The sequence below is a fragment of the Bolinopsis microptera genome, chromosome 5, assembly GCF_026151205.1.
Source record: "Bolinopsis microptera isolate Bmic1 chromosome 5, MBARI_Bmic_1.0, whole genome shotgun sequence".
NCBI classification, from domain to species: Eukaryota; Metazoa; Ctenophora; class Tentaculata; order Lobata; family Bolinopsidae; genus Bolinopsis; species Bolinopsis microptera.
Genome location: NC_087076.1, coordinates 4,260,961 through 4,283,594, shown reverse-complemented (window position 1 = coordinate 4,283,594; position 22,634 = coordinate 4,260,961). Strand labels below are relative to the sequence as shown.

Below are 22,634 nucleotides of genomic sequence, written 5' to 3'. Positions count from 1 at the left end.
TTATATCACAGTATAGTGTCCAAGTTAGAGTTGACAGACGTTTGCACTGGTTCACATGTTCTGTAACCTCAGAGAATTTAGAACGACAGGTTTTCTATTGTAGATACACCCTACTATACACATCTGGCTAGGATACGAAATAGTTCTTCATCTTTCTAGATTACTTTAGGTTAGTTTGACTGTTGGTAGTGATTGCTTCAGGGAATCTGGACAACAGTATCTAGTACGTCCTCCAATCATTCTTGGTCCAAATCTTTTTGTAGATTCCAAGAGTGAGTTTTTGGTGATTGCCATCTTCCATGTGTAGATCAGGATGTAGCGCTCTCTCCGTCTCTGCAAGGACAGCAAGTTCAGCTTCGTAACACGATCCCAATAATCGTATGATGATCTGAACACGTTCAATTGGTTTTATGTCGGCGATCTTGCTAGGGTTCCAGACCGGGCAACAGTATTCTAACATACTTCTCACCATTGTTTTGAAAAGGGTGATCTGTCACTGAAGACACTGAAGACCCACAATGACATCTCCCTAGCAGTGTTCAGCATCTGATGGATGTGGATTATGGGGTGTGTGAGCAGTCATTTGAAAGGAGTACTTCAAGGTCGCTGACTGTTTGCGATGGTTCGATAGTTTCCCCGTTTGTCAAGCTGTAGCTGTAGTCTTCCCTCAAGAGCAGTTCCCTTTGTTAAGCTTGTAGTTGATTACTTCAAACTTGCTTTTGCTAAGCTGCATGTTATTTTCCAGGGCCCATTGGATGACATTGAATAAGTTTTCTTGATATGAAGCAAAAACCTTGCTTCTAATTCAGCAATCTTGTTTATAAGCTTTGTGTCATCAGCAAAGACCTTTCTCTTTTAAATTCTTAATCACTGAATTTTCTATTGCAATACGATGGTTTATATTTGGACGGATATTTTATCAATAAAATGGAACACTTACTATGTAAGGCATGTATCTCCTTATTCCTCTAAGCTTATTCGACTTTGCTCTTAAATAGACTAATAGACTACTACTAATTGGATATTTATTTTCAACATTTCCACAGTACAGTTTACCTTATCGGACTTTATTTGAAGGGACATTAATTGGACGCTTGAGGCCCTTGCGTTTAATGGTCGTTAAAATTTTGGTGGACGTCCCAAGTATATGACCTCTTGAACGTTTATTTTAATTAACGCTCAAGGGGCCCTTGATAACAATACAAAGTACAGACTCATAGTCTATTAATCCGATATTCACGTTGAATATTAAATATTTAACAGAACAATGCAAGACACGTGTCATCCATAGGATAATCAACTTACTTATAAAGTTATAAGCTATTTACATTTTACATTTACATTTTACATATTTCAATTTCATTGCAACCCACTTCTAAGGTAGTTTACTCTGACACCTTCGTACAAATCAAAAATATATAATTTAATAGAAAGAGAGAAAAAGTGGTAGGTTAAAGTTAAACAATATATAGTTATATATAACTTCGTATATAGCTGCTAGAAATAAGATAAAGAAGAGATCTGACATTGACCATATATAAATGTACTACTATAATCACACTTATAATAATGATAATAATTATGGAGAGTTGACTCATATCTTGATCTTCTTTAAAGATGGACATCTGTCTAGGAAGTTGAGGAGGGGGTGTTCAATGTTCGTTTAACCAGATTTGTGAATCAGCATCCGCTCTTAATCGCTTATTCACGAGATATATAATATTTTCCAGTCATAATTTAGGTGACCTTTACACTTTAACCGTTAGCGTTCTCTATTACCTTATTATACGATATACGCTGCAGTGCTATACATACGGAGATACTAGACACTTGTCGGTTAATCATAGGGCAGCATGGATAAACGATATGGGTGACCTGACAATTGACATTATGGCATTAATATCAGTTTATTGAACAGCAAACATACAAATTCATCTACTTTGTTAATGCTCTGAACTCTGAAGCCAGGCCATTTTACATAACCATAAACCAATGGTCCCCAACAAGTAGCCACATAATCATAAAGGAAGGGTCCCTTTCCATAATGAACGGTGCTCTGTGAAGAACCACGTATGTCTCAATAGGGAATACAATTAATTGAATAGTATCAGCCAAATTAAATAGTAAGAGCCACTAATTTGCACGGTAAAAGCGCTGAGGTATAAAGAGTTACCAACTAGTAATAGATCAAGTTACACGTGAGGTCCCTCTACCTCAGTACCCCTTTTATCATTTAATCCAGACATTTGATCTGAAATTTGAAATTAAACGTTTGAAACACAATAACTCGAGGAGACGTTTTCATTTCTTACGTTCCCTGAGCTCTGTTATTGTTGCTATCTTACGTTCCCTGAACTCTGTTATTGTTGCTATCTTACGTTCCCTGAACTCTGTTATTTTTGCTATCTTACGTTCCCTGAGCTCTGTTATTGTTGATATCTTACGTTCCCTGAGCTCTGTTATTTTTGCTATCTTACGTTCCCTGAGCTCTGTTATTGTTGCTATCTTACGTTCCCTGAACTCTGTTATTGTTGATATCTTACTTTCCCTGAACTCTGTTATTGTTGATATCTTACGTTCCCTGAACTCTGTTATTTTTGCTATCTTACGTTCCCTGAACTCTGTTATTGTTGCTATCTTACGTTCCCTGAGCTCTGTTATTTTTGCTATCTTACGTTCCCTGAGCTCTGTTATTTTTGCTGTCTTAAGTTTCCTGAGCTCTGTTAATGGGTACCGCGACAATTGACCCCCCGAAAATTGACCCCCCGACAATTGACCCCCCGACAATTGACCCCCCGACAATTGACCCCCTATGTAATTACACTGGGGTCAATTGTCACGAAATCTAGGGTTTAGTACGACAATTGACCCCCCGACAATTGACCCCCTGACAATTAACCCCCCGACAATTGACCCCCTATGTAATTACACTGGGGTCAATTGTCGCGAAACCTAGGGTTTAGTACGACAATTGACCCCCCGACAATTGACCCCCCGACAATTAACCCCCAACAATTGACCCCCCGACAATTGACCCTCTATGTAATTACACTGGGGTCAATTGTCGCGAAATCTAGGGCTTAGTACGACAATTGACCCCCCGACAATTGACCCCCGACAATTGTAATTAAACTGGGGTAAATTAATCGGGTTAGGGTTAGGGTTAGGGTTAGGGTTAGGGTTAGGGTTAGGGTTAGGGTTAGGGTTAGGGTTAGGGTTAGGGTTAGGGTTAGGGTTAGGGTTAGGGTTAGGGTTAGGGTTAGGGTTAGGGTTAGGGTTAGGGTTAGGGTTAGGGTTAGGGTTAGGGTTAGGGTTAGGGTTAGGGTTAGGGTTAGGGTTAGGGTTAGGGTTAGGGTTAGGGTTAGGGTTAGGGTTAGGGTTAGGGTTAGGGTTGGGGTTAGGGTCAGGGACAGCTGTTCCTGGGTCAGGGTCCTGGGTCAGGGTCAGGGTCAGGGTCAGGGTCGGGGTCCTGGGTCAGGGTCAGGGTCAGGGTCAGGGTCAGGGTCAGGGTCAGGGTCAGGGTCAGGGTCAGGGTCAGGGTCAGGGGTATTCAATTATATTTTCGGGGGTCAATTGTCGGGGGGTCAATTGTCGGGGGTCAATTGTCGGGGGGTTAATTGTCGGGGGGTCAATTGTCGCCCACCCCTGTTAATGTTGCTATCTTATACTCACTATTTTATTTACTTATAAGTAAATAAAATAGTGAGCATAAGATAGCAACAATGACAGAGCTATAAATAGCAACAGTTGTTTATTTGTTCTTACTCTCTTACTTTTCCATCATAACTTTTTAGAATAAAGCACCTTTTCAAGTTTATCAAGATTTAATCTCAGTTCTTCATTCTGTAATCTGCAATGGGAGGATTCTCATTAACCCACAATGGCCAGAGGAGTTCATTAGGCGGTGTAGAACCGGTAATTTAGGTACATTATTATAATCACATAATCACGGTCAACGGTAATCACTAATCACCTAAGAGTTTGTAGAATGTATATGAATAATACATGCAAACACCTATTGTGTAGTTGTTTCCATTGTGTTTCTGTTTCTACTATACTAGTGTTACCTTACAAACTAGAGTAAGAAGCTGCAATACCGACTATTCCACCTACTAGTACTTGTTAAAGTGGGGCTGTATTTCAAGTGTCAAGTTTAACCAACCAACTCAGCGTCACATTTGATACTTGTACTACTATTTTATAACATCACATTTTGCAACTTGTCATGTTATTTTCTCAGACTCTTTGAAAAGCAAAAGCAACAAGTTACTCCTGAGTCAGAGGAGTAACTTGTTGCTTTTGCTTTTTAAAAGTTAGCTGACTAGTATTGTAAGCCGACTATTGTCCGTATTTCTTGGTTCTGAATGCTGCATATGAATTACTACCAGTCCTAACCGTGACTTCCAATTTCCACAATGAGAGGGAACTAGATCATTTGGCAGGAGGAAGGTCACTCTCATTGACAATGAACAATAAATCATGAGAGTGATTTAAATTAAGGCTCCGGGATTGCTACACATATAACCTTATACATGCAATAGTGGGCGAGCTGACCGCTAATTGGTTTGCATAATTTGATCATCTGTGCGGCGTTTTTAGATGGACGGACCGAATAGATGGTTATATTATACTAACCATTCCCGAAAACCACCCCGTTCGCTTACTTATACCTATTACACGAGACCTCTTCCAGCAATACCGTCTAATTGTTCATTCGATTCATGAGGATACAAGTAAGGATAATTGCAAGAGTATTATACCCAACATTGACCGGCGAACTGATAGCTACTTCAGAAGCAATGAAACTACAATCTTCTAGATAAAATGAGTCATAGTACTTTCAGCCGGAGCCATCATAAGTGACATAAATCTAAAAGATAGTATGGTTAGTTTCTAAATATAAACTCAAACTCTGAAAAGGAAACTGCCATGAAATATGAAACATCAATAAAAGGACCAATTATTTAAAAAAATAATTTATGGAAAGCCCCTCAGGCAAAATAAAAATCAATTATGCAATAAAGGAATCTTAAAAGGGTTTGTACTATTCATTCCTGAGGGGCGGAGGGAATTTAAGGCATGTATATATCGGTGCTCCTTAACATCTAAACTACTAGGACTTGAATTTTCTAGGATACACACTGAAACACTATTGTTAAAATTTTCCTTCTGAGTCAGTCCATGCTCTATATGGAGGTGGAGTCCTACGCAGTTTGAGTCATCATCCGTGTCAACCTTTTGCCCACTGATGATCTTGTAGAATGCTCTTCTGTGTTCGCCAAACCTTACCCGTAGCATTCTGGTGGATTTGCCTACGTATGGTTTCTCACACAGTTTACATCTGATCAAATATATGATGTTGTAAGTGATGCATGTACCTGGTGCTGTTTTTACCCGTTTCCCATTGATGCTGATTTGTGTAGCACTATCAATAGACTCACACGTTGCACAGTTCTTCTTTCTACACGGCCTTGTTTGACCGTGCTTATTCCCCAGAGCTATTTCTTTCACCTTAACCAACCGGCTTTTGAGGTTGCTTCCTGTTTTCTTGACAAATTGGAAGAACTTTTTGCCATTCTTCTTTTCTTCAAGGGTGTTACTCTGTTGTTTTGAGTCACTCAGGTTACAAAAACTTCTGGTCTTCTTTAAGTTCTCCTCATACTTTTTCACTGTGGTGACAATGTCAGAGTCACTTCCGTAGGTTGAGACAACCCTTATTGGTAGGATCTCTGGCTTCAGTGTGTTGTCCTTGGGAGGTCTTCGTTCAAGGTTTCTTTCTGAGTTGAGAACTTTTTTGCTAATGTTGTTCACCATTTTTGAGGGATAAGCAGCTGCCTTGAATGCTTGGCTTAATTCACTCAATCTGGTTTCCAGTCGTTCTTGTGAGTTGATTATTCTCTTGAGTCTGATACACTGGCTGTAAACTATTCCACTATAAATGTGGTTTGGATGTGCACTGCTAAAATGTAGATAGCTCCTTGAATCTGTTTCCTTGATATGGAGGTCAGTTTGTAAGTTTCCCTCAGGGTCGAAACAAAACTCGATATCTAGAAAAGCCACAGGCGTGCCAACTTCCTTCCATTGGGATTCGTCAATGAGTAGCCCATATTCTTTCAAGGATTTGTTTACATCGGAAATCCACTGGTCAAATTTCCTTTCAGTGCTGTAGAAGAAACCTGCACCATCGTCAATGTACCGTCTTACAGTCCTGACTCTCTTCATCATGTCAGTGTTACTGTAAACGCATTTGTTCATTACATAAAATACAGTTATGTTGGCCAACTGCACACACAGACTTCCACCTGTAGGCACTCCGTTCTTTTGGACGTACCACTTGTCTTCGAAGCATCCAATAGAGGATCTTAGACTGATATCAACGAGGTCGACCAGCCAATCACAGAGTGCTGGTGTCCAGTCTGGTCTGGTGGTATTCATTGCATGATGAACGGCTTCCTTGACAAGTTCAGGGTTTAATGAGTCGTAGAGAGCTTTGAAGTCGAAAGTGAAAGCTCGGAGGGCTCGTTTGTCTGTTTCAACTTCATTGCATACTTCAAGCCATCTCAGTGCCTCCGTTGAGTCAGTCAGTAAGTCTTCGCAATAGTCCTTTTCAAGATTTTTGAAGTACTCACTGGCCAAGAAGACATCACTCCTTTTTGCTATTCCTTCCTGTAGTGCAGTGACTAGTCTCACAGGGGGCTCTATGCCTGGCACAAGGTCTTTTCTCTTCAATTTGTGGATCTTCAAACTCGGGTAAAAGTAGGCTTTTCCTGGCTTGAAATATGAAGAAGTGCTCTTTGCATTGGTCGTATCTTTCCCCTCTTTTGTGCTATCATTATCAGAAACACCCATGACACTTTTTGCAGTCATCGGATGGATAAAACCTTTCTCTTTACCTTCAACCCATTTGAGGAATAACTCATGGTGTAATGTTTGGGTGAGATCTTCCTTCAGTTCAGTATAGACTATAGATATTCGGGTTTTGGAGCTTCTCAAGTGTCTTCTTCCTTAGTGTCTCTGGGTTGATAATGATCACTGCACCTCCTTTATCAGCTTGAACAACGGATAGTTTTCCCTCATTGTTCATGCACTCAAGCCATTTTAGGCCCTCAGTCTCTTCCTTTGACAAGTTCTTCTTTGTGTCGCCTCTTGCAGTTTTCTGAATGGTCAATCTCTGGTCAAGGTCCGCCTCCATACTCTTCACAATATCATTAACACTACTGTCATCTGATGACTGTGATGAATAGTATGATTTTTGGTAGAGTTTTGGTGGTATTTGGGGCAGGTTCGGGGTTTCAAACTGGTCATTGCTGTTAAGTGACTGATTTGAAGACTGAAGGATCCTGTTCGTTGTTAAACGCATGTCCAATCTAAGGATAATTGCTTTTAAAGATCCAACTAGCTCGGCCTCATCTCTTGCATATATTACTAGTCTTGCTAACTTAAACTTGGCCTGCATATCAGCATAATGCACAATGAGAGGACTTTACAGTTTCTTATCCTTTCAAACTTCTTTGCTTGGATTTTAATAGTAATACGATTAGTTTCGGGTTAATTAGTACCTATTTCGTAGTTGTAAGGTAGTAAATATAACCTCCACAGAGCACATTATCTGTTGATTTCTTTGTCTATGTTCAGAAAATAAAAGTATCGGTTATATTTATACTAAAATCTATCATTTTGATTGACATTAATATGTTTAGACGAACGGAAATCGATGTATTAGTCCAATTCCAGGGTATTTTGTGTTACCTCCTAAGAAAACTAGACTCCCACCACCTCACAAGTAAGCTGTCGCAATACCAAATGTAAAATTATGAATTCGTCTAACAAGATTGAAAATATCTTTGTTTGGTGGCACGACACTCGGTTCACGGAAAACAGCCCTCTCATATTATGTAATTATGTAAGTTCCGAATTAGCGAACTAGCGAAAGGTAATGAGTCACGCGGTATTGAGTACTGAGTTTGTGATTGGTCTCCCTCCAGTAGCGTGTTTAAAACGACCAATTTCCTGAACAGATTATAACATAGCTCTATAAGAGTACTCCCCAATTCTTGCCTTCATTTTGAGCTCGAACTACAGGGAATCCTTTCTTAGATTCTAACTCTTATTGATCTCTTTTTCTTACAGATGAGACTTAACTTGATAACAACAATTACTTTGTAAGCTGTTGCTTTGTAGAAATTACCTATCGTAATTAAACTCTGGTAACTTATAGATTACGCGTGAGTAGTAACTTGTAAACCATAGTCAGATCATTCGGCAGAATAAGAAGCCACCGGCTGCCGGTGCGGCTTCTTATTCTTAGATTATATTATCGTAGGCTTTAAAGCGAGGCATTTGCATTATGTTCTATATCGTAGGTACTCAGAGTGCACTATACTTTTACTTTTGTAAAAGTATAGTGCAAATTCAATATATTCTTAATATTTTAAATGATAAATATTTGTATCTCCTACGTTTTCAAAGCGTAACGTTACATCATTGTTCTATTCTAGGCCTCTCTGTTCCTTTATTAAGACTAATTGTCACAATATAGGTGGTCCGGAGATGGTGTGATGACCATGTGGATACACACTTCTAAACTCTGTAAAACGTTCATTATGCTCATTATGGTCGTTAGGGCGCCGGGCTGGGGCTCAATGCTACAAATCCTAATGCCCTGTCTACTCTTGGTCAAATTTCGGACCAATTGTTTACGACTTTACCGATCTTTATTGTTATACTTTACATAATACATATTAGACGTACACCTAATATTTTTAACATCACATCCTGTTTATACATTTTAGATTTCTCAACCAGTGGACCAGATTTCACAATACATATTAGACGTACACTTATAATTATTATACACTACAAGTATTACTACTTTCAACTTACGATTCTGTTTTTAGGTATCTCTATTCTCAACCAGTGGACCAGATTTCTAGTCACAGTTCCTTCCATCTAAATTCTAATTCCGCATTTCTATTTTCCCTTTCAGCAGGGCTTAGTCTACTCTTGATCAAATTTGGAGCATTTCTTTTGTTTTGCGACTTTACGGATCTTCATCGTTCATTGTTATAATTTACTTAATACATATTAGACGTGCACTTACTACTTTTAACTTACGATTCTGGTTTTAGGTCTCTCAACCAGTGGACCAGATTTCTAGTCACAGTTCCTGCCATCTAACTCCGTACTCATATTTCTCCTTTAAGCTTTGTTGACAAGAGAAGTTTGAAAACTGTTGAATTAACCATGATGGAATCGAACAATGCGTCAATATTCGGGATAGAGAGCACAGCGGAGCGAGTAGTGTGGGCTTGTTACTGCACCTTCGTTCTGATATCCAGTATTGTAGGAAACGCTATCATTCTGGTGGCCTCTATCAGACACAACGCCCTCAGACTCAACCACTTCTTAGTGACCCTCATGGAGCAGATAGCAGTCTGCGATCTGATCACCTCACTCGTCTACGCACTCCCAATGGCAGTGTCCCTCGTCGCCAATAAGTGGGTTCTTGGTGATGCGCTGAGCTACATCGCAGTGTATTTGCAATACATTTTCTACCCGGCAGGGGTACTTTTTGTTGCTGGTTTAACCACCAGTAAGGTCTTCATTCTCTGGTGGCCAGCCAGCACCATGGTCTTCTTAAAAAAGAGTAAGATCTACATAGTAGGTGCTATTTGGACTATATCTCTCTATTTTCCAGTGGCATTCTTAGTCGTTGATAAGGACAATATATACTTTGACTACAAGATATACTCGCCTCTCTACAATATCACAGACAAGCCCTGGGATAAGCTGAAGCCAGCAGGACTCACCATCTTATCAATAGTTCCAAATCTATTGGTCATAGTGTCCACTGCAGCTACCTTAGGGATGATCGTCAAGTCGAGGAATGTGTCAAAGAAAAGTGGGGGGTCTGTGCGATGGCAGGGAGTGACGGCGGTTCTCCTGACCGCTATAGTCTTCTGTGTCTCAACTCTTCCCTACACAGCGTATACTCTCATCATTTCTCCCTTCGTAGAGGAGAACCCGCCGGGGATATTGAAGATTCATTATAAAAGATATTCAGCTTTCCTCTCGCTGTTTAACCTGATGGCAAACTCCTACATCTACACTTACACCATAGCCAGCTACCGGGCCTTTCTCCGATCAAGGATACGTCTGATGCTGTTATGTCTCTTCCCAGACAGAAGAGTGACCTACTCTTCTTCGCGTAGACGTAAGCTTAGTATTAAGTATTGTTACTAATTATTGTTAATATTATTATTCTTATATTATTATTAATAAAGGTGGCTCCTTTGGGTACTCCTTAAGTCAGCAGTCAATCCATGTACATTGTCCAATGTCCATGTACATTGTCCCACTTCTACTCAACTTATCACAGTGGATTATATTACAATTTATATCAGTAAATTATCACATTAACTTCCGCAGAAGGAGGGATTGGCTTAACTTCATATGCAGTAGGCAATGATCTGAAGACAACAAGAGAATCGTCTCGGGCTCCCCGAGCTGAAAACTGTGACTTTTGAAGTTTTAACTAGGCGTTGATTTAAATTGATTAGTATTTTTTCAGACATAAATAATTGAGATATAAACAAATATTTTGACGATTCGATTTGAATAATTATTTTATTAAATCTTATTTTTTTGTGGATTTAACGGATAATGGTTACTTTTGAATAATGAATATTGGTATTTGATGGAGTGCAATTATTTTTGAAAAATGCTTCAAAAGTGTAAAATTTGTGACAAGACCTACATAAAATCTGTGAGCAATAAAATTGCATCAGGAAAAAACAAAAATATGAAAACTCAAATACCTGTTTCAGAGAAAATAAATCCACATTTGACGATTTCTCCCTGTTGATCCCTACATTGCTTCATAAGGGTGGTGTCCTTCCAAACTTGACAGAATTCAGGGTCGTACTTGGGACTGTCCTCCGAACAAAACTAAAAATTTTGTTATGTTCAGAGTTGAAAAATTTTCTGATGAAGCAAACTGTTATTGCTGAATAACTCTTGCTCATGGAATACCAGAATATGATATAGAAGTTGAGACTTGAGAGCTCGAAGAAAAAAAAAGTGACCTGAAACAAATAAAATAGAACTCCTCCCAGAACAAATGATAATTATAACTTGGGATAAATTTGCCGTCAACTTCATCGCACATTTTATAAATCCATATACATTATACATGAGCGAATTTAATTTGCATCAGTACTCTAATTCGGTACAGATTATTCCTCGCTTTGCCGGTCAACTGGCCAGGATTATATCAGTTATTTTAGTAAGAGTAAGTTTAAGCAAGCACTTGAAGTTTTAACATCATGTGCTTTGCATGTTCATGATGAGCATACGTACACAACATTGTCACAATCACTTATTTACGCTGGAACGTGACTGTGTGTCCTTGCTTTTCTGCTTATGCTCTTAGTTTTTGTTTGGCTCATAAGTCATGCTAACGATCGATAAGTTTTTTGATTTTTGTCCACTTTCTGCTGACATTGTTTGAGTGCTGGAAATCATGGGTGAGATAAAAGTGACGTGCGCGGTTCTATTCACTCTGATTCCCTTGATCATTCTGATCACTTTACTAGTACAAGTAGTGATTCCCAACTACCACGGATCACGATTCAATATAGGCAGATGCCAGCTAACAACAAAGAGAGTTAATTTGAATGAGGTACCGTGGAAGGAGTGCTCTTGTGGCGTGACCTGCACTTCACAGTTCCCCTGTGTAACACTGTCAGGAACCTACTCTCCTTTTGGTAAACACTTAGACCCCACACGCAGTGGTACATTTCACACTGACTATGATGCGCTAAGGAAAGACTGTTTTGTCATTCCAAACTGTAAGTCTGAACCTGCTTTAAATCAGATAGCAGTGGCAGAACATGTCAGAGAGTTTTACTGGACCTCAAGAATACAATTTCACTGTTGGGCGCTGGGGGACAACTTCCTCACGGCCAATGACTATTCCTCGAAGAGAGCAAGTTTGGCACTGTTTCTCCCCCTGTTATTCTTCATTATCGGGATAATCTTTCTAATGGGATCTTCGAAGAAATTTCGTGGGCTTTGTGACACATGCTGTGACGTGGTTACGAGGAGGTGCTGTCACGTGGTTAGAACGTGTTTTAGACGATGTTGTGATAGTTGTAAAGGTCAGGCAGATCAGGAGGACGGGATGTTCCGAAGTAGAGTATCCGATAGTGGGAATCCTCTACCTTCAGGTCATCTGGCATCTTTCCCCGGCCAAACGGCACCCTCAAACCAATCTCCCCCAATATATATTGAGGATGAAGCGCCGCCTCCCTACAGTGCTCAGTGAGTAAATCCACCAAGATATCTTAAGATCGACCCAGTGTAACAGTGAACAGACCTTCTAAAGAATAAGACACTTACATAACACAGACTTAGTTAACATAGCTCCACCGTGTTGTATATTTGGAGAGGCTGTTGCTTTGCAGATGGCATATCTGTACTTACTGGTTCGAGGTTTCCGTCGTCAATATATGAAATGTCGAAAATTTTAGACCACCGCCCATCTCAATATTAAAATAAAAACACCTCTATAGTTTTCTTGAAAATGCTGAAACGCCTAATTTTTCAGAGCTTGATCCTGCTATCCAAACTATCAAATAAATGTGGAAAAATGAATTCCATTGAAAAAAATGAACGCAAACCATTTTTCGACGTAGTGACAAATTCCTCGACACCAGTAGGTGGTGTACTAAGTCCAACCAGATACGAAGAATTTAAATTGGGCATCAGTGACTGAGACTATAAAGACCAACGGTATGGGGTACTGACTTTTGGCCCACCCTGTATTTTAATGATACAATAAAATAAAATGTTTGTTCTTGGCGGGCGGATTTGTTTAAAACCTATATAAGAGAATACGAAAACGTTGTTTTTAGCAGGAGCTTCAAACTACATGTGGAAATCGTCTTCAAGCTAGTTTGTTCTCGATTAATTGTTACTTTATTGGAGAACTTTACTAACTTTTCCATATCCTTTTTAGGTTGATGATGAAAGAAATATTCTACACAATGTTGTAAATATCTTTATTTGAATTTTTACCCGGCAAACAGTTAATTCGTTGTTGATTGCAGGGAAATATTGATTCTCTGATTTCAATTAAACTGTATTAAGAGGAAAAATAACTCATGTTGAGTAGTTGGATTATATATGGTTAAGTAAGAACAACAATTCGTCATTTAAGATTAATGATATTCATCCTAAGTACAGTTGTTTGAAATCTTGGAATTTTCCTGGATACACACTGGAGAAACACTATTGTTAAATTTTCCTTCTGAGTCGTCCATTGCTCTATATGGCCGGTGGAGTTCCTACGCATTTGAATCTCATCGTGTCAACCTTTTGCCCTCTTGATGATATTGGTTCGAATGCTCTTCTGTGTTCGCCACAAAACATTACCGTTAGCATTCTGGTGGTTTTGCCTACGTATGGTTTCTCCCCACACAGTTTCAATCTGATCACAACTTATAGATGATGGTTGTAAGTGATGCATGTACCTGGTGTGGTTTTATCCCGTTTCCCATTGATGCTGATATGTGTAGCACTATTCAATAGACTCAAACCGTTGCACAGTTCTTCTTTCTACACGGCCTTGATTGCACCAGTCGCTTATTAAATCCCCAGAGCCTATTTCTTTCCCCTTAACCAACCGGCCTTTTGAGGTTGCTTCCTGTATTCTTGACAAATTGGAGAAACTTTTTTTTTTTTGCCCCATTCTTCTTTTCTTCAAGGGTGTTACTTGTTGTTTTGAGTCACTCAGGTTAACAAAAATTCCTGGTCTTCTTTTACGTTCTTCCCTCATCCACTCTTCTTCACTGTCGCGTGACAATGTCAGAGTCCACTTCCGTAAGGTTGAGACAAACCCTTATTGGTAGGATCTCAGGGCTTCAGTGTTTTGTCTTGGGAGGTCATCTCTCGTTCAATGGTTTCCATTTCTGGCTGTGAGTAACTTTTTTGCTAATGTTGTTCGACCAATTTTGAGGATAAGCAGCTCCCTTGAATGCTTGGCTTAATTCACTCGCAATCAGGGTTCCAGTTGTTCTTGCGAGTTGATTATTATCCTGGAGTCTGATACACTGGCTGTAAAATATTCCACTATAAATTGTGCGTTTGGACTGATGTGCACTGCTAAAATGTAGATAGCTCCTTGAATCCGGTTCCTTGATTATGGAGCGTCTGGTTTTGTAAGTTTCCCTCAGGGTCGAGAAACAAAACTCGATCACTAGAAAGCCACCAGAGCCGTGCCACCACTTCCCTTCATTGGGGATTCGTCAATGAGTAGCCCATATTTTTCAAGGATTTTGTTTCATCGGACATCACTGGTCAAAATTTTCCATCTCAGTGCTGTTAGAAGAAACCTGCACCATATATCATTAAAGAATTTAATATATTAATAAATATATTGTAATATAATAGAATATCAGGCGTTGGCCCAAAAGGCAGCTACCCTACGTTGGCCTGTGACTAGCTCCCCCGTGTTGTATGATTCGAGACGCTGTTGCTATGCAGATGGCATACTGTTACTTACTGTTCGCGGATTCCGGTCGTCAACAATTCCGAAACATTCGAATATTTTAGACCACGCCCATTACAATATTAAAACAGCCTATATTGTTTTCTCTGAACATGCTGAACGCTCATTTTTTCTCCGAGCTTGAATCCGACTATCCCCCAAAACTATCCAATAAATGTGGAATGAATGAAAATGAACTTCCCATTTGAAAAAAATGAACGGCAAAACCTTTTTCGAGTTGACAAATTCCTCGAACAGTGGTTGTAATAAGTCTACCAGTACGTAGTATTTAATTGGCGACTCAGTGACTGAGGCTATAAAGACCAACGTAATGGGTACTGACTTTTGGCCACCCTGTATTATAATGCGATAATAAAATAAATTGTTTGTTCTTGGCGGGGGATTTTAGCGGATTGATTTAAAAACATATATAGAGATACGAAAAGTTTGTTTTAGCAGGTGCCTTTCAAAAATCACATGTGTAACTAATTAGTTCTTCAGTGTTTGTTCTCGCTTAATTTTTGATTTATTGGAGGAACTTTACTCAACTTTATAAATCTTTAGTAGGTACTGATGTCGAAAGAAAAATATATCTACCAATGTTGTAAATCATTTTATTTGAAAATTTTACGGTAAAAACAGTTATTCGATGTTGACTTGCAGGAAAGTATTTGATTCTTGATTTCAATAAACTGTAATTAGATGAAAAATAATCAAGTTGAGATGTAGGATTATATAATGTTAAGTGCAGAACAACTCAATTCGTTTTAATTAATGATATTCATCTAAAGTACAGTTTATTGAAATCTTGAATTTTCTAGGATAGCACACTGAAAAACTCTCATTGTTAAAATTTTCCTTTCTGAGTCAGTCCCATGCTCTATATGGAGGTGGAGGCCTTACGCAGGTTTGAATACATCATCCGTGTCAACCCTTTTGCCCACTGATGATTTGTAGAATGCTCTTCTGGTGTTCGCCAAAACCGTACCCGTAGATTCCTGGTGGATTTGCCTAACGTATGGTTTCTCAAACAGAGTTTACGCATCAGAATCAAATATATGATGTTGTAAGTGATGCATGTACTGGTGTGGTTTATTACCCGTTGCCCATTGCATGATGCTGATATGCTGTAGCACTATCAATAGACTCACACGTTTGCACAGGTTCTTCTTTACACGGCCTTGTTTGACCATGCTTATTCCCAGAGCTATTTCTTTTCACCTTAACCAACGGCTTTTGAGGTTTGCTTCCTGTTTTCTTGACAAATTGGAACGAACTTTATTGCCATTCTTCTTTTTCACAGGGTGGTTATCTGTTGTTGTGGTCACTAAGGTTAAAAAACCTTCTGGTCTTCCTTTAAGGTTATCCTCATACTTTTTCACTGTGGTGGACAATGTCCGAGGCACGTCGTAGGTTGAGACAACCCTTATTGGTAGGATCTCTGGCTTCAGTGTGTCTGTCCTTGCCAGGGACGGTCTTCGTTCAAGGTTTCTTCTGAGTTGAGATCTTTTTTGCTAATCGTTGTTCACCATTTTTGAGGGATTACAGCAGTGCACTAGATTGCTTGGCTATAATTCACTCAATCTGGTTTCCAGCGCCCTTCTTGCGATGTTGATTTTATTCTCCTGAGTCTGAGTACACTGTGCTGTAAACTATTTCCACTATAAATGTGGTTTGGATGTGCATGCTAAAATGTAGATAGCTCCTTGAATCGGTTTCCTTGATATGTAGGTCAGTTGTATAGTTCCCTCAGGGTCGAAACAAAAACTCGATATCTAGAAAAGCCACAGGACGTGCCAACTTCCTTTCCATTGGGATTCGTCCATGAGTAGCCCATATTCTTTCAAGGGATTTGTTTACCATCGCGGAAAATATCCACTGGTTCAAATTTCCTTTCGTGCGTATGCTGTAGAAAGAAACTGCCACCATATAATTAATAATATCAAATATGATTAATAAATAATATTGTAATATAAGTAGAATATACATGTGGGCAAAAGTCGCAGTACCATACTTTGGCCTTAAATAGCCTCCACCGGTGGTTTGTATATTGAGAGCTGTTGCTTGCCAGTGGCCATAATGTACATACTGGTTCGAGGATTCCGTCGTCACAATTTGAAAATTCGAATTATTTTAGACCCACGCCCATTCCAATATTAAAGACAGCCTATTATTGTTTTTCTGAACAATGGCTGGAAGCCTCTACTTTTTTTAAGAGCTTGATTCCGACTATCCAAATCCAATAAATGTGAAAATGACTTCCACTTTTGAAAAAAATGAACGCAAAACATTTTTCGAGTTGACAAATTCTCGAACCCAGTGTGTGGGGTACTAGAGTCATACAGAACGAAGTATTTAAAATTGGGCACTCAGTGAGCGGAGAGCTATAAAGACCAACGTATGGGTACTGACTTTTCTGGCCACCCTGTATTAAATGATACAATGAAAAATAAATTGTTAGTTTCTGGCGGGGGATTTGTATTAAGAACATATATAAGAGATACGGAAAAAGTTTGTTTTAGCAGGAGCTTTCAAAATACATGTGTAAATCGTCCCTTCAGCTGTTTGTTTCTCGATTAATTATGATTTACTTGGAGAAACTTTACGACTTATCATTTCTTTAGATCTATTCGGTACTGTTGATGAAAGAAAATATGATGTACCAATGTGTAAGATTATATTTTATTTTGATTTTACCGTATCGGTTATTCGCCTCATGTCTGATTTGCGCGCGAAATGATCTTGATTTCAAAAAAACTGCTACGTAGATGAAAAATATCAAGTTGAGTAGTTGGTTTATATAAGTTAAGTAAGAGACAACAATTCGTCCATTTTATTAATGATATCATCTAAGTACAGTTTAATGAAATCTTTGAAATTTTCTGGATACTCACTGTAAAACAACTATTGTTAAAATTTACTTCTGAGTCTCGACCATGCTCTAAATGGAGGTGGAGTCCTGACGAAGTTTGAATCATCATCCGTGTCAACCGTCTTTGCCCATGATGGATCTTGGTAGAAAGCCTCTTTCTGTTTCGCAAACCTTACCCGTAGCATTTGGTTGTCGGATTTGCCTACGTATGGGTTTCTCACACAGTTTACATCTGATCAAATATATGATGTTGTAAGTGATGCATGTACTGGTGTGGTTTTACCCGTTTCCCATTGATGCTGATTTGTGTAGACACTTTCAAATAGACTCTACACGTTGCACAGTCTCTTCTTTTACACAGGCCTTGTTGGCCATGGGTTATTCCCCAGAGCTATTTCTTTCACTTAACCAAACCGGTTTTGAGGTTGCTTTCCTGTTTCTTGACCAATTGGAAAGAACTTTTTGCCATTCTTGTTCTTTCTTTCAAGGGAGTACTCTGTTGTTTGAGTACTCAGGTTACAAAAAAACTTCTGGTTCTTTCTTTAAGTTCTCCCTCATACTTTTTTACTCACTGTAGGTGACAATGTCAGAGTCACTTCCGTAGGTTGAGACAACCTTTATTGGTAGGCATCTCTGGCTTAGTGTGTAGTCCTTGGGAGGGTCTTCGTTCAAGGTTTCTTTTTCTGAGTTGAGAACTTTTTTGCTAATGTTGTTCCACATTTATTGAGGGACTTAAGCAGCTGCCTTGAATGTTGGCTTAAATCACTCAATCTGGTTTCCAGTCTTTCTTGCGAGTTGATTATTCTCTGAGTCCGATACACTGGCTGTAAAACTATTCCACTTACATGTGGTTTTGGCATGTTGCAACTGCTTAAATGTAGATAGCTCCTTGAATCGGTTTCCTTTGATATGGAGGTCAGTGTGTAAGTTTCCCCTCCCGGGTCGAAAACAAAACTCGATATCTAGAAAAGCCACAGGTCGTTGCCAACTTCCTCCATGTGGGAATTCGTTCAATGAGTAAGCCCATATTCTTTCAAGGATTTGTTTACATCGGAAATCCACTGGTATAATTTCCCTTTCAGTGCTGTAGAAGAAACCTCGCACCCTATACATTAAAAATATAATATTAATAATATATCTGGAAAATTATAGAATCAGTATATACAGTGGTGGGCCAAAAGTCAGCAGTACCCCATCCGTTGGCCTTATAGCTCCACGTGTTGTATATTTGGTGCCGTTGCTCTTGCAGAAGGCTACTTTACTTACTGGTTCGAGGATTCCGTCGTCAAAATTTGAAGAATTCGAATTTGTAGACTGAGCCCATTTCATATTAAAACACCTATATTTTTTGTTATTTTTGTTTTCTCTGAATTTGCTGAATACGCAGAATTTATTCAGAGCTTGATCCGACTATCCCAACTATCAAATAAAAGTGTGGAAAACTGAACTTCCATATGAAAAAATGAACGCAAACATTTTTTCGAGTTGACAGATTCCTCGAACCAGTGGTCGGTACTAATTATACCAGAGAACCGACGTATGTTTAAATGGGGCTCACTCAGTGAGCTGAGCTATAAAGACCAACGTAGGGTACTGACTTTTGGCCCACCCTGTATTATAATGATACAATAAAATAAATTGTTTGTTCTTTGCGGGTGATTTGTTTAAAAAACATATTTTAAGAGAACGAAAAGTTGTTTTACGCAGGAGCTTTCATAAATACATGTGTAATTGCGTCTTCAGCTGTTTACGATCTCGATTTAATTTGATTTATGGGCAGAACTTTAATAACTGATCCATATCTTTATTACGGTATTGATGATAAAGAAAATATTCTACATGTTGTAATAATTTTATTTTGTATTTTTACGACGGGGTACCAGTTATTATTCGTTGTCTGATTTGGCAGGAAAATATTGATTCTTGATTTCAATAAACTGTACTTAGATGAAAATAATCAAGTTGAGTAAGTAGGACTTATACAATGTTAAGTAAGACTACAATTTCGATCTTAATTAATGATATTCATCTAAGTACAGTTTATTGAAATCTTGATTTTCTAAGGATTGTACACCACAGAACACTCATTTTAACAATTTTACCTTCTGAGTGCAGTCCATGCTCTATATGGACGGTGGAAGGCCTACGAGTTGGAAGCATCATCGTGTCAACCTTCGTGCCCACTGATGATCTTGTAGAATGCTCTTCAGTGTTCGCCAACATACCGTTGGCATTCTGGTGGATTTTCCTAGTATGGTTCTCTCACACAAAGTTTACCATTCTTGAATCAAATAATGATTTTTAAGTGATGCATGTACCTGGTGCTGTCGTTTTACCCGTTTCCATTGATGCTGATTTGTGTAGCATCAATCAATGACTCACACGTTGCCAGGTTCTTCTTTCTACACACGGCCTTGTTTGACCATGCTTACTACCCCAGACTATTTCTTTACCTTAACCAACCGGCGTTTTGAGGTTTGTTCCAGTTTTCTTGACAAATAATTGGAAGAAACTTTTTTTGCAATTCTTCTTTTCTTCAACGGGTGTTTACTCTGTTGTTTTGAGTCACTCAGGTTACAAAAATTTGGTCTATCTTTAAAGTTCTCTCCATACTTTTTCACTGTGGATGACAATGTCAGAGTCACCTCGCTAGGTTGAGAAAACCCTTATTGGTAGGAATCTTGCTTCAGTGTGTTGTCCTTGGGAGGTCTTCGTTCAAGGTTTCTTTCTGAGTTGAGAAACTTTTTTTGCTATTGTTGTTCACCATTTTTGAGGGATGTAAGAGCTGCCTTGAAGTGCTTGGCTTAATTCACTCAAATCTGGTTTGTCCAGTGCGTTCTTGCGAGTTGATAATTCTCGTGATCTAGGATACACTGGCGTAATATTCCACTATAAATGTGGTTTGGAATCGTGCACTGACTGCTTAAAATGTAGATAGCTCCTGAATCGGTTTCCTGTCTGATATGAGAGGTCAGATTGTAAGTTTCCTCAGGGTCGAAAACAAAACTCATATTAGAAAATGACCAAGGCGTGCCAACTTCCTTCCATGTGGGATTCGGTTCAATGAGGTAGCCCATATTCTCATTCAGATTTGTTTACATCGGAAATCATGGTCAAATTTCCTTTCAGTGCTGTAGACGAAACCTGCACCATATAATTAATAATATAATTATCTAATAAATATATTGTAATATAATAGAAGATACGGGTGGGCTCCACAAAAAAGTCAGACCCATAAGTTGGACCTTAATAGCTTCCACCGTGTTGTATATTTGTAGAGTGTTGCTTTGCAAGATGGGCTATAACTTTACGCTTACTGGTTCGAGGATTCCGTCGTCAAAATTGAAAATTCATTATTTTAGACCTCGCCCATTCACTATTAAAACACCTATATTCGTTTTCTCAGAAATGCTGAACGCCTAATTTTTTCTCAGAGCTTCGATCGCCGACTATCCAAACTATCAAATAAATGTGGAAACATGAACTTCCTTTGAAAAAAAATGACGCAAACAATTTTTCGAGTTGTCAAATTTCCTCGAACGTGGTGGTACTAGTCATACCAGAACTGAAGTATTTAAATTGGGCACTCACGTTGGGACTGAGCTATTAAAGACAACCGCAATGGGTACTGACTTTTCGGCCCACCCTGTATTATAAATGGATAAAATAAAATTAAAATTGTTTGTTCTTGGCGGGGGAATTTGTTCTAAAACATATATAAGAGATACTGAAAAGTTTGTTTTAGGCAGGAGCTTTCAAATCATGTGCTAAATCCGTCTTCAGCTGTTTGTTCTCGATTATTTTGATTTATCTGGGAGACTTTACTAACTTATCAATATCTTTATTAGGTACTGATGATGAAAGAAATGTTCTACAATGTTGTAAATATTTTGTATTAGAATTTTACCGGTAACAGTTATTTCGGTGGTTGGAATTGCAGGAAATATTGATTTTCTTGAATTTCAATTAAACTTGTAATTAGGATGAAAATTAATCAAGTTGAGTAAAGTAGGATTATATAATGTTACAGTAAGACAACAATTCGTAATTTAAATTTAATGATATTCATCTATGTACTGTTTAGTTGAAATCTTGAATTTTCTAGGATACACTCTGAAACACTAATTGTTAAAATTTTCCTTCAGAGTCAGTCAATGTCTATATGGAGGTGGAGTTCCCTACGCAGTTTGAATCATTCCTCCGTGCAACCTTTTGGCCCACTGAGATCTTTGGTTAGAATGTCGTCTGTGTCTCGCTAAACCATACCCGTATGCATTCTTGGTGGATTTGGCCTACGTATGGTTTCTCAAACAGTGTTACATTGATCAAAAAATTTGATGTTTGTAAGTGAAGCATGTCACCCTGGTGCTGCGTTTTAACCCGTTTCCCATTGATGCTGATTTGTGTAGCATTCAATAGACTCACACTTGCACAGTTCTTCTTTCTACACGCCTTGTTTGGACCATGCTTATTCCCCAGAGCTATTCTCTTTCACCCTTACGACCAACCGGCTTTGAGGTTGACTTCTTTTTTCTTGACAAATGGAAGAACTTTTTTGCCATTCTTCTTTCTTCAGGGTGATACTCTGTTGTTTTGAGTCGCCTCAGGTTACAAAAAATTCTGGTTTTCTTTAAGTTTCCTCATACTTTTTCCACTGTGGTTGACAATGCAGGACCGTCGCACTTCTCCGTAAGGTTGAGACTCAACCTTATTGGTAGGATCTTGCTTCCAGTGTGTTCGTCCTTGGGAGGGTCTTCGTTCAAAGGTTTTCTTTCTGAGTTGAGACACTTTTTTGGCTAAATGTTGTTCACATTTTTGAGGATAAGCAGCTGCCTTGAATGCTTGGCTTAATTCACTCAATCTGGGTTTCCAGGTCCGTTTTCTTGCGAGTTGATTATTTCTCTGAGTCTGATACACTGGCTGTAAAACATTCCACTATAATTGTGGATTTGGATGTGCACTGCTAAATGTAGATAGCTCCTTGAATCGGTTTCCTTGAAATTGGAGGTCGTTTGTACAGTTTCCTCAGGGTCGAAACAACTCGATATCTAGAAAAGCCACCGGCGTGCCAACTTTCCTTCCATTGGGATTCGTCAATGAGGTGGCCCATTATTTTTCAGGAGTTGTTTACATCGGAAAATCACTGGTCAAATTTCCTATTCAGTGCCTGTTAGAGAAACCAGCACCAAATAATTAATAATTTAATATATTACA

General features: G+C 38.8%; 2 protein-coding genes across 2 annotated transcripts in view; one reads left to right on the top strand and one right to left on the bottom strand.

Annotated features, from left to right (window-relative positions):
* The window catches only part of LOC134816165 (sodium-dependent phosphate transport protein 2B-like), a 131,845-nt gene that overhangs the window by 8,817 nt on the left and 100,394 nt on the right, over positions 1–22,634 (bottom strand). The window contains exon 8 of the mRNA XM_063824937.1: positions 10,818–10,947. Coding sequence (XP_063681007.1) covers positions 10,818–10,947 — 130 coding nt within the window. The remainder of the gene's footprint in view (positions 1–10,817; positions 10,948–22,634) is intronic.
* Positions 9,124–10,658, top strand: LOC134816167 (melatonin receptor type 1A-like). Its single transcript, XM_063824939.1, has 2 exons — positions 9,124–10,213; positions 10,429–10,658. Exons 1-2 carry the CDS (start codon positions 9,244–9,246, stop codon positions 10,524–10,526), a joined length of 1,068 nt encoding a protein of 355 aa, XP_063681009.1. The 5' UTR covers positions 9,124–9,243; the 3' UTR covers positions 10,527–10,658.

Coding starts and splice junctions, on each gene's coding strand:
- LOC134816167 (XM_063824939.1), top strand. CDS start 9,244: ATGATGGAATCGAACAATGCGTCAATATTCGGGATAGAGAGCACAGCG. Junction 10,214..10,428: donor CTACTCTTCTTCGCGTAGAC/GTAAGCTTAGTA, acceptor TAACTTCCGCAG/AAGGAGGGATTGGCTTAACT.